The 11,934-nt window shown below is 39.8% G+C and overlaps 1 protein-coding gene and 1 long non-coding RNA gene across 3 annotated transcripts in view; one reads left to right on the plus strand and one right to left on the minus strand.

Moving 5' to 3' along the window:
* Positions 1–11,934, minus strand: part of SLC35F2 (solute carrier family 35 member F2) — a 78,546-nt gene that overhangs the window by 22,124 nt on the left and 44,488 nt on the right. For both annotated transcript variants that reach the window (XR_005203196.1, XM_017547053.2), the window contains exons 3-7: positions 11,669–11,796; positions 5,351–5,510; positions 3,701–3,857; positions 3,070–3,122; positions 1,308–1,462 (exon numbers count right to left, since the gene is read on the minus strand). Coding sequence is in view for 1 of the 2 variants with exons in the window: in XM_017547053.2 (XP_017402542.1) it covers positions 1,308–1,462; positions 3,070–3,122; positions 3,701–3,857; positions 5,351–5,510; positions 11,669–11,796 (653 nt within the window). In the remaining variant the exon portion in view is untranslated. The remainder of the gene's footprint in view (positions 1–1,307; positions 1,463–3,069; positions 3,123–3,700; positions 3,858–5,350; positions 5,511–11,668; positions 11,797–11,934) is intronic.
* LOC108316909 lies at positions 3,818–5,882 on the plus strand. The gene is made up of 2 exons (XR_001830499.2): positions 3,818–3,898; positions 5,285–5,882. It is a non-coding gene; the product is annotated as an uncharacterized LOC108316909 (long non-coding RNA).

Consider the following 11,934-nt stretch of genomic DNA (forward strand, 5'->3'; position numbering starts at 1 on the left):
AAAAAAAAAAAAAAAAAAAGAGAGCTGCTAAACTGCTGCCCTAGGAATTTTCAAATTAGCTGTGAGGTTGGAAAAAAAAAAATCTATTTACTTGGTTCTCTATGATAATGAGACTTTAACATGATGCAATCATAGGCTTCAGATTTATCTTAATAATGAAATTAAGGTGGAAAGTGCAGTGGCAAGAAGCCTGGACTGATAGAAGACTGAAGAAGACTGACAAATGGCTGGGCGCAGTGACTCACGCCTATAATCCCAGCACTTTGGGAGGCTAAGGCAGGCGGATCACCTGAGGTCATAAGTTTGAGACCAGCCTGACCGACATGAAGAAACCATGTCTCTACTAAAAATACAAATTAGCTGGGCGTGGTGTCGCATGCCTGTGATCTTAGCTACTCAGGAGGCTGAGGCAGGAGAATCGCTTGAACCTGGGAGGCGATTAATAAAATAAATATTATAAAATAAATAAATAATATAAATATTATAAAATAAAAAATAAAATAAAATAAAATACAAATAAAATGAATGGCTCAATCAGTAATTATCAAGGGAAGGTGTATCAGACTCTGAGGATGCTATTTTTTCAAACTCTGTATTTGTTCTCTTGCTTCCCCTGAAGACACTGATATATTCCCTCCCAACCCACCTGCCTTGAGAATTAGTACATGTAATAGGACCCATTGCTGATGGCAGCAGGTTACACTTGTAAATGCCGTGATGATATGGATAGAAAAGGTCTGAAACACCACTGGACTGAATTACCTTTAAGATATATAATTACCATTCAGGTATAATCTTAAGACTGAAATCATAAAAAAAAAAAAGAAGAAGAAAAAAAGATACAAAATTACTATCAAAGATGGAACCATTCCAATCATACATGCATTATAAGCTGGCCACTTCTCTTCCCTTTCCATCAGGTACTCCAGACTTTTGTGTACCAGGGCAAAAAGAGTGAATGGAAAAGCACCTGGTGCTCAGGCTGAGCTACATTCTCCCTCAAGGTCAGCAGCAGCTCTGGGTCTGCTTGTTTATCACCTGGCAACATGCGTTAACAATTCCATAAGCTAGTGCCCTGGGCCATACCATCGAAGATGAAATCCATGTATTTCACCCTTTAGAAAAACCCTAGGAGGGCAATTTATGTGAACCACTTTTCTAATTCAGAAGCAGTAAGGGAGGCCTGCCCAGTGAAATTCTTGCCAAGAGAATAAGGAGGTTTTATTTTTTGATCTAGCGACTTGAAGAAACCTGCTACATTTTTTGGATTCAAGCAAGTGTTCTTTAAACATGATCTATTTGTTTACCTTGTAGCCAAACAGAAAGAGTCCAAAGAAAAGGCTGTAGAGGTCCGCTGTCAGGATGCCCAGGTTGACGGAAGTGGCACTAGTGACTTTAATCACCAATGGCATGAAGCTGTACAGGCAAAACATACACAGGGCAAATGCCATGAACAGCAGGGCTGCGAAAAACAAAAAGGAATATCTGATATGAGAGCAAGAAATCAGAAGACAAAGGAGTTTGAGGCTTCGCTGCCATATAAAACTCCCTAACCCTTTAACATATTATCTACAAAGCCCCCTGTTAACAGTCAGCATTGCAAATGAGACCATAAAGCTCTCTGGAAAAAACAATATTCATAGTAGCTTGTGATGTAGATAAAGGACCTCAAAAATCCAACAAGGTATTAGGTTAGCAAGGCCAGAAAATCCTGCTTATGGTGTGACTGAGTCCATAGCTCTTATACCCCTCCCTATACATCCTCCCAGGACAGAGTGATGCCTGCGATAAACGGCCAATAAAGGCAGAATCAACAACTCGTGTCAAAAAAAATCATTATTTTTTCCTTGCTTTTGTTTGGTTGGATATGATTTATATAATTGGATTCAGAATAAAGTATCTTTAAAGACATCAAAGACAGTTATTAGGTCTACTGTATTTTGTTCATCTCATTAAATTAAATGCTCCAAGGAAGCACAATATAATTATCCTATTTAGGACAGTGCTCACGGGATGGATGTTGACTACATTAGCAGTAGCTCTGCTTTGCAACCACTTCTTTAATCTCATCCCATACTCAATTCTCTCTCTCTTTCTCTCTGTGGCAATCTAAGTTATTTCATTGAATTAAATTATCAAGCATGGTAGACAATCTTCAGTGACACCTATGTACTATTTAACTTTTCCACACCCCAGCATTAAACCAGGTTCAAATCTTTTCTAACTGTCCCATCACCATTTTCTTTTCCTTTATTTATTTATGCAGATGCCTAGGAATATCAGATGACAGGAGCAATGGGAGGTGGGGGAGATTCCACACCATCAACAATTCAGATTAATGCTTCACAATTTATATCAAGCAAACAAACTTCATGAGAAGTTTGAGGACTCAAGATACAGATCTAATTTGAAAGCTGGTTTGGGCTGGGGACAGTGGCGCAGGCCGGTAATCCCAGCACTTTGGGAGGCTGAGGCGGGTCGATCATGAGGTCAGTAAATTGAGACCATCCTGGCCAACATGGTGAAACCCCATCTCTACTAAAAAAATACAAAAATTAGCTAGATGTGGGGGCTGGCACCTACAGTCCCAGCTACTCGGGAGGCTGAGGCAGGAGAATTGCTTGAACCCAGGAGGTGGAGGTTGCAGTGAGCCAAGATCACACCACTGCACTCCAGCCAGGCGACAGAGTGAGACTCCAACTCAAAAAAAAAAAAAAAAAAAAAAAAAAAAAGCTGCTTTGACCAAAGTTCAATTTCCAGTCTTGTTCAGGATTCCTAGTAACCAAAGGCTATTTCTACAGGTAAAGATTAAGAATTAACTTTTATGGAAGTTTACCAATTTTCAGAGAAAACTCAATGTAAACAATTATAGCTGACATGTATTAAATCACTCTGGGATTTTACAAAGATGTCTAAATATTAAAATTATTAAAATACATTTTAATAAATGTATTTTGTATTTTATATGCATTTTACAAATGCATATAAAAATGCACATATTCCTAGATGTTCATTTGTTAGATAAAGGAAAGAATGCTGACTAAAAGGAATTATGATTTCTTTACATACCAATTTTCCAGTCCCAGGGAATGCGGGCAATATCCTTATATTCCACAATCAATCTAAGATTAAAACAAGAGGTCACAGAGAGATCCACATACTGATTTTCACTATTTTGTAAGCATTTTAGTTACTATACTTCAGCTAAAGTGAGGAATTATGTTGACTTTTGAATTTGTCTTAGAATATAAACATAATTATCTTTAATAAAAATGACAAAGAATAAAAACAAAGAAGCTCATAAAGATATGTTTGACTCCCTTAAAAGTACTCTGTAGTAGTAGTCAATTATAGGAGGAAAAATATGATATTATGCTTTGTTTTTTAATAAGCATAGGAAGCTAATGTTTTCTGGAAAAAACTAAAACATAAAACTCCTTACTGGTAAATGCCTTTACCACATTGTTATCAGGAACCCATAAGCATCACGCATGTTTAGGAAAATAAGGAATAATTATTGTTTTAACAATCCTCTAATAGACACTCAGTAAGTGAATAGGTAATGGCAACACCACAGTTACTCTTGCACCAACCTAATATTAATTTCAAATGTAAATATGGGCCAAATAAACAATGAATATTAGTAGTTATCATCTGTAATATATTTACTTTGTTTTTAGAAAAACTTTTAGAATCTTACAGCTGTATGCCACTGATAATTGTTCCAAACAGGCCCACCATTCCCAAAAACTCCTGTCTGCTCAGCTTCTTCACTATGTATTCTTCACAAACATTAGAAATGGCATAGAGGGAAGCCCCAAGAAGGACCAAGATGTCACCAATCAATACATCACTCCCTGCAGGAAGACAAGGCACAGAAGCAAAACACTGTCAACAGGTGAACCTCTACAGCATGCCTCCAGGCAGTCATGACTCGTGTTCATTTAAATGACTCTAAAGAAGAAGAAACTGGTTACTAGAAGGGGTGGGTGGGTGAGTATGTGCGTGTGCACGCGCGCTTAAGACAGTCTTGCTCTGTCACTTGTCTAGAGTGCAGTGGCACGATCTTGGCTCACTGCAACCTCCACCTCCCGGATTCAAGCGATTCTCCTGCCTCAGCCTCCTGAGCAGCTGGGATTACAGGCATGTACCACCACACCCAGCTAATTTTTGTATTTTTAGTAGAGAAGGGGTTTTGTCATGTTGACCAGACTAGTGTAGAACTGCTGACCTCAAGTGATCTGCCCACCTTGGCATCCCAAAGTACTGGGATTACAGGTGTGAGCCACTTTCCCTGGACTAATTTTTGTATTTTTGGTAGAGATGGAGGTTTCACCATGTTGGCCAAGATGGTCTTGAACTCCTGACCTCAGGTGATCCACCCACCTCAGCCTTCCAAAATGCTGGGATTACAGGTGTGCATCACCCCACCTGGCCTGATTACTAGAAGTTTAAAACCTGTTATTTTTCTCACTTTCTGATACAATTCTGCTGTGATTTTTCATAATTTAACTCCTCAGAAGTCTAACAGGCTAGAAGATGATATATATCATAATGTAAGGCCTCAGAAAATGATTCTATAACGTGACAAATTAATGGAGTTCATTGAAGGGGTAGGTCAATTTGAAAAATGGGAAGCTGCTTTCATAGTAATTTTCTCTCTCAATCCAAAGGAGACACTTAACTCACTTATAGATTGGGTGAATTCATAGACCTTAATTAGATTTTATACTATCAACTGTAATTTTCTCTCTCAATCCAAGGAGACATTTAACTCACTTGTAGATTGAATGAATTCATAGACCTTAATTAAATCTTATATTATCAACTGAATTCAAACCCAAGTATGGCAAAGATGCTGTCACCTACACAGTGACTTAAAAAGAAATACTCCAGTGAACGAGTTTGTTTTTTGATAAACATTGCTGAGATGCTACTTAAGAAAAATAAAACAATTTAAATAATTTAAAAAAAGATTCCTCAATAGGATGAAGGAGATAAGAAGAAAACAAAAAAAAAAACAAGAATCGACAGGTTTTCCAATAACCCATCTAAATCTATGAGCTAAAAGATTATTGCAAGTATATAAAGAAACTTTGCTCTCAAGAGACAAACAAAACTTCTTAATGTGACAAAAAGGAAGAAAAACTGTGGGCTGGTAGGAACATACAGATTGTTTTGTGTGGGGGTAGTTACAAAATACCAGATAGAAGTAAATCTAAAAATACAATTTAAAATGTAGTTAACCAGAACATATTTTCTGCTTTTTACTATATCTTTGCAGAACAAAAGTGAAAACATGAACAAAATTCTGCTGTGATTAAAGCACAAACATGTGACACCATCTTACCTGAACTGTCTTCCCTCCCTGCGAGTATGTCTGCTCCAACCATGGTTCCTACACCCAACAGACAGACAGCCACAGCGATGAAGTGGATCACTCTGTATCTCGCATTAAGAATAAACCAGGACAGAGCCATCAACACAGGAATCCCAAAGCAATCCAAAAGCTGCATGGAAAGAGAACAGTTTAAAACCTCTCTCATTAGCTAAAATATGGGTAATTAAGAAATAATAGGACTCAGTATTCATTGAGCATTTATTATTGCCAGCCCTCTACTAAGAGCTTTACCTGCATTAACTCATTTGATCCTCACAACTCTATGAGAGTGAAATTACAATCTAATTTTATACATGAAAAAATGAAGGCATAGAGAGGTGAAATGAGTTGCCAAAATCACATAGTTAAAAATGGGATGACAGCTGGGCATGGTGGCTCATGCCTGTAAAATCTCAGTACTTTAAGAGGTTGTGGCAGGCAGATTGCCTGAGCCCAGGAGTTCAAGATCAGCCTGGGCAACATGGTGAAACTCTGTCTCTACTAAAATATATATATATACACACACACAAAATTGTTGGGTGTGGTGGTGCACGCCTGTAGTCCCAGCTACTGGGGAGACTAAGGTGAGAGGATCACTGAAGCCTGGGAGGTCAAGGCTGCAGTGAGCTGTGATGGTGCCACTGCACTCCAGCCTTCGCAACACAGAGAGACCAGGTCTCAAATAAAATAATAAAATAGGCCGGGTGCGATGGCTCACGCCTGTAATCCCAGCACTTTGGGAGGCTGGGAGTTCGAGACCAGCCTGACTAACATGGAGAAACCCCGTTTCTATTAAAAAAAAAAAAAATTAAAGAAAAAATAAAAATAAAATAATAAAATACAATGGAAGAGTCAGTTGCTGAACACAAGACTGACAAAGGCCTGTGCACTTATCTCTATGCTCCCACCTGTGTATATCTTTATTTTTTGAGAGAGATTCTCACTCTGTTGCCCAGGCTGGAATGCAGTGCTGCAATCTCAACTCACTGCAACCTCCACCTCCTGGGTTCTAGCAATTCTCCCTGCCTCAGCCTTCTGAGTAGCTGGGATTACAGGCACCTGCCACCATGCCCGGCTAATTTTTGTATTTTTTAGTAGAGATGGGATTTCATCATGTTGGCCAAGCTGGTCTTGAACACCTAACCTAAGGTGATCCACCCACCTCGGCCTCCCAAAGTGCTGGGATTATAGGTGTGAGCCACCATGCCCGGCCCTGTATGTGTCTTTAAGTCCAGTAGACAAACATCTCTTCCTTCATGCAACCATTTACTCAGTCAACAAATATTTGTTAAACACCTTGCATGTGTGAGATGCCATGAAAGAAGCTAGGAATAGAGGTGAACAGGACAGAACAGGTGTGCCCTCAGGAGCACACAAAGCTATAAAGGACGTGGAATAAATAATCACACAACCAGATATTTCAGTGGAATTGGGCTAAGTGCTACAAAGAAGCACGGGTTACTATGAGAGTGCAAACGACACCACATCCCTGCTAAAGCGTCCAGCCCCACCTTGTGAGACACACTCGTGCTCACAGCAAATTCTCTTGCTCATCTTCATCACATGCTCCTCCATCACCTGTTGATCCTGGCACTGGAAAACACTGGCTATATCCCCGATACTGCTCATCTAGAAGGCAGAGGGATTAAGCATGCCAAAATTATAGCAGGTCCAAAATTGTTGCAAGATAATAAAAAGTGCATTCGCTCAATTCCTAAATTCACAATGCGCATTCAAGGATATCCTTAATGTGCATTCAAGGATAAAATCTATTCAAGAAATTCTTGATGCATTCAAATGTTTTCAAGGAAGAAAGATATTCCTTATACTAATAATCCTCCTGAAACTGCTATTTTATTGCTCACCCTATTGTTGTTTCAAACCTTGTCCCTGATTCTCTCTATATCTGTTTAGTCTTGAAGAAGACAGGCCCCTAAATCTCCAGAGCCCATTCGATCCTGTCCACGGTTGTTTACTGATTGCCTCTCACTGCAGTAGCACCAGCGGAGTCCAATGCACCATGTGTAGGAATGGGCATCTTGCCTTGTTATGATTCCAGCTGCAGAACTCTAATCTCCTAAGTGCTTTATTGAGCCTGCCTGCATAACAAAACATTAAATGATGCAAATGATAATACCCTGTCCCCAAAGACAGCAGCAGAATCCAGCCATAATGGCTTAACAAAATCTCAACTACATTCCTTAAACAAAACAAGTAGAAAGACACTCTAAGAAATACCACAGAAGAGTCCCTTATCCTTGTGTCTTAAAATCAAACTTAAATTTGCTCTATCTTTAACAATTTTTGTTGGGCACTGAGGGAGCTGCCTATGTACATCGTGGTCAGAGCTCCAGAGACCTCAGGCCCCAGCCACACGCTGTCCAGCTAGCTGTGTGGTCCTCAGCCAGTCACTCTCCAAGTCAAAATATAAAAAGATGACACCAAATGATCTCACAGTTTCCCTCCGACCCTAACATTCCATGACGTCTCATCTGATACCTGTCACCTTCAGTCACGTGAACCTTCGTTTCAAAATGTATTCTTGGTGGCCAGGCACGGTGGCTCACGCCTGTAATACCAGCACTATGGGAAGTCAAGGCAGGAGGATCACTTGAGGTCAGGAGTTTGAGACCATCCTGGCCAACATGGCAAAACCTCATTATCTACTCAAAATACAAAAAGAAAAAAAAAAAAAAATCAGCTAGGCATGGTGACACATGCCTGTAATCACAGCTACTCATAGAAGGCTGAGGCACCAGAATCGCTTGAACCTGGGAGGCGGAGGCTGTGGTAAGCCAAGATCGTGCCACTGCACTCCAGCTGGGTAACAGAGTGAGACTCCGTCTTGGGGAAAAAAAAAAAAAAAATTAGCCAGGCATGGTGGCACATGCCTATAATCCCAGCTGCTCAGGAGGCTGAGGCAGGAGAATCACTTGAACCTGGAAGGCGGAAGTTGCGGTGAGCCAAGATTGTGCCACTGTACTCCAGCCTGGGCAACAGAGCAATACTTATTTTCTCATTTAAAAAAAAAAAAAAAAGAAAAAAGATATTCTTGATGATAGATGTCTTCTCTGATACCTTCAGTTCTAGGAGTATCAATTTATTTCTAGAAAATTATTGTACAGTCACAGTAAGCAGGGTACTAAGTAAAACCCTGGGACATGGGTATAACAGTAAGTTAGACCATATTAGAGGTACAATAGAGTTTAGAAGAGAAAATGAAAATTGAATCAGGCTTAGACAATGAGCGGAGCAGGTTTCCAAAAGGACTGCCTACTAGGAAGAACAGAGCAGCACAGGAGAGAAGGGGCGGGCCATGGGCGGGAAATGGGCTGATGTGGCAGTAAAGTGGGAAGGGACATGAGCAGAAACCTAGGCCACAGGATGGCAATGGCCACATTATGATCTTCACGTGCACTACCCCTGACTGTTGTAATTACAGAACCTTCTAAGGAATCTTTAAGAAGAAGCTTCAAAGGTCACCTAATCCAAATTTCCATCCCTTTGGACTACCCAGGCCAGAGGCTGACTCAGGTAGAGATCCAGCCTGAATCATTCCTGTGAGAACCATCTCTGCTGCTGGAGAAAACATGAATTGTTCCATGCCTTTTTTATAACATATTCCTTGCCAGGACCATAAATGCATGACTTTTGGCAACCAAATGCTTAGGTTTTTCTAAGAGGCTAGCATGAAAGAAATTGTTTTCAATTTCTTTGAAACTGAAAAAAAGGCATGAACTTCAGTCACAGATATCCAACTGTAAGTGTGAACTGTGGTTAGGCCTTGCATCAGTTCAAGACTTTTAATCATTATTAGTCAGAGATCAAAGTTCCTGAGAATTGTAATCAAGTAATTAAAAAGTATGTGAGATTATGAGAGTAGATGTGACTAGAAAATGCCATTTGCTGCATACTTACATATACTTCATTAACCAATGCTAAAAGTACACTTACTCCTATCAGTGATAAACTTCATTCTCTAGGTAACTGCTGGGTTTAATTTTTATGAAATTTTAGCTTCTTTGTGTGCCTCCTATGGTGTCTGTTTTAATAAATCATTTCCTGTCTCAGCTTTTTAACCAATACTGGTCAAAATCCAAGAGGTTTGCTGAGAACAATGCTGAGCACAATGTTACAGAAAAGAAAGTATTTAATAAAATACATTCTGGTAATAACATTTAATATAGGTTCACATTAGAAAAATACTGAGTTCTCATCAATCTTTTTTTTTTTTTTTTTTTTTTTTTTTTTAAGACGGGGTTTCACCATATTGGTCAGGCTATTCTCAAACTCCTGACCTCAGGTGATCGTCCTGCCTCAGCCTCCCAAAGTGCTGGGATTACAGGCATGAGCCACCGTGCCTGGCTAATCCTTAACTTTTCTATGCGAAATAAGTCTAATTTCAATTTTTCCAGGCCCTAAAATTTAGAGTCAAATAAGAACATCTCTGTATGTTGTATAATGAGAAAGGGATACATCAAAAAGTTATAAACTTCAAATCCCACTTCTGAATAGAAACATATTTTTATTACTTAAAAAAAATGAAAAATAGGCCAGGCGCGGTGGCTCACGCCTGTAATCCCAGCACTTTGGGAGGCCGAGGCGGGTGGATCACGTGAGGTCATGAGTTAAAAGCCACCTTGACCGAGGTGAAACCCCGTTTCTATTAAAAAAAAAAAAAATTAAAGAAAAAATAAAAATAAAATAATAAAATACAATGGAAGAGTCAGTTGCTGAACACAAGACTGACAAAGGCCTGTGCACTTATCTCTATGCTCCCACCTGTGTATATCTTTATTTTTTGAGAGAGATTCTCACTCTGTTGCCCAGGCTGGAATGCAGTGCTGCAATCTCAACTCACTGCAACCTCCACCTCCTGGGTTCTAGCAATTCTCCCTGCCTCAGCCTTCTGAGTAGCTGGGATTACAGGCACCTGCCACCATGCCCGGCTAATTTTTGTATTTTTAAGTAGAGACGGCAATTCACCATGTTGCTCAGGCTGGTCTCGAACCCCTGACCTCATGATCCGCTCACCTCACCCTTCCAAAGTGCTGGGATTACAGGCATGAGCCACCGTGCCTGGCTAATCCTTAACTTTTCTATGCGAAATAAGTCTAATTTCAATTTTTCCAGGCCCTAAAATTTAGAGTCAAATAAGAACATCTCTGTATGTTGTATAATGAGAAAGGGATACATCAAAAAGTTATAAACTTCAAATCCCACTTCTGAATAGAAACATATTTTTATTACTTAAAAAAAATGAAAAATAGGCCAGGCGCGGTGGCTCACGCCTGTAATCCCAGCACTTTGGGAGGCCGAGGCGGGAGGATCACCAGAGCAAAAGAGCGAGACAACACCCGGAAAAACAGGGAAAAACCCCATCTACAAAAAAAACAAAAAATTAGCTGGGCATGGTGGCACGTGCCTGTAATCCCAGCTACTCAGGAGGCTGAGGCAGGAGAATTGCCTGAACCCAGGAGGTGGAGGTTGCAGTGAGCCGAGATCACGCCATTGCACTCCAGCTGGGTAACAAGAGCGAAACTCTGTCTCAAAAAAAAAAAAAAAAAAAAGAAAAAGAAGTTATAAACTTACTAAACTGTGACATCTAAATCTGGCATTGGAGTCTATCTCGCTTTCACTTCCATTTATAAAACATTTTGTAGTTAGTAATGGTGAGTCAGTGTTACGAGACACATCCCATAGTTTGCTCACATTAAGACAACTGAAATCAGTTGTATTCAACTTTACAAAGTTGAAAAGCACTGCAATGTAAGAACATTTTTTTTTTCAATGTAGCAAGAATAAACCTAACAAAGAAATAGGGATGGGAGTTTTAACTCTGGCTACCACCTCTCCCCAAAATGTCTAATAGGTTTCTTCCAGTGGTTCCTTTGTCATGAATATCTACTATGCTTGCAAAGCTCCAACTTTCCTATAGAACAAAGGTATGTCCACATTCATATGCCATGCTTGAGCAGCATATAAAACAGAACACATGTCAATACCACAGCATCAACTGCCAACTAAATATTAATGCATATTTTGGTAGGAACTGTTCTAATCTGCCATTGCATTAGCAGTTTGGGGGCTGCTTAGCTTGTATACATTTTCACTAATTCTACGAAACATTACTCCTTAGAGCATATGCTTCACTAGAAAACAGCATCCACCTGTGTTTAGGTTTTCTTCAAGTGAACAGGCTTTCGATAAAATGAGGTCAACACATATGACTTCGTGTTCTCCTTTTGAAGGTATAAAGTCCAAAGTGGTCAGAGGGCTGCCTCTTACCTGGACACTGGTTAGAGTTGTGTACTGGTAGGCTCTGACAATCACGTAATTAGCTTCCACATCTGCTAGCCCCAGCAGGATGTACTTCCACCATTTTCTTTTCAAGATTACTAAAAGGTTATCACTGCCTGGTTGAAAGAAATCTGGGTTAGTACATGTTACTCGCAAATACCATACATGTTGATTTGAATATCAAAGAGTAGAAGCAAGAGTTTCTTGTGTCTTTCCCTCTTTTTTTCATTCATTCCTTCGTTCTTTCCTCTTTT

Source organism: Cebus imitator, unplaced genomic scaffold (genome assembly GCF_001604975.1).
Source record: "Cebus imitator isolate Cc_AM_T3 unplaced genomic scaffold, Cebus_imitator-1.0 Scaffold194, whole genome shotgun sequence".
NCBI lineage: Eukaryota > Metazoa > Chordata > Mammalia > Primates > Cebidae > Cebus > Cebus imitator.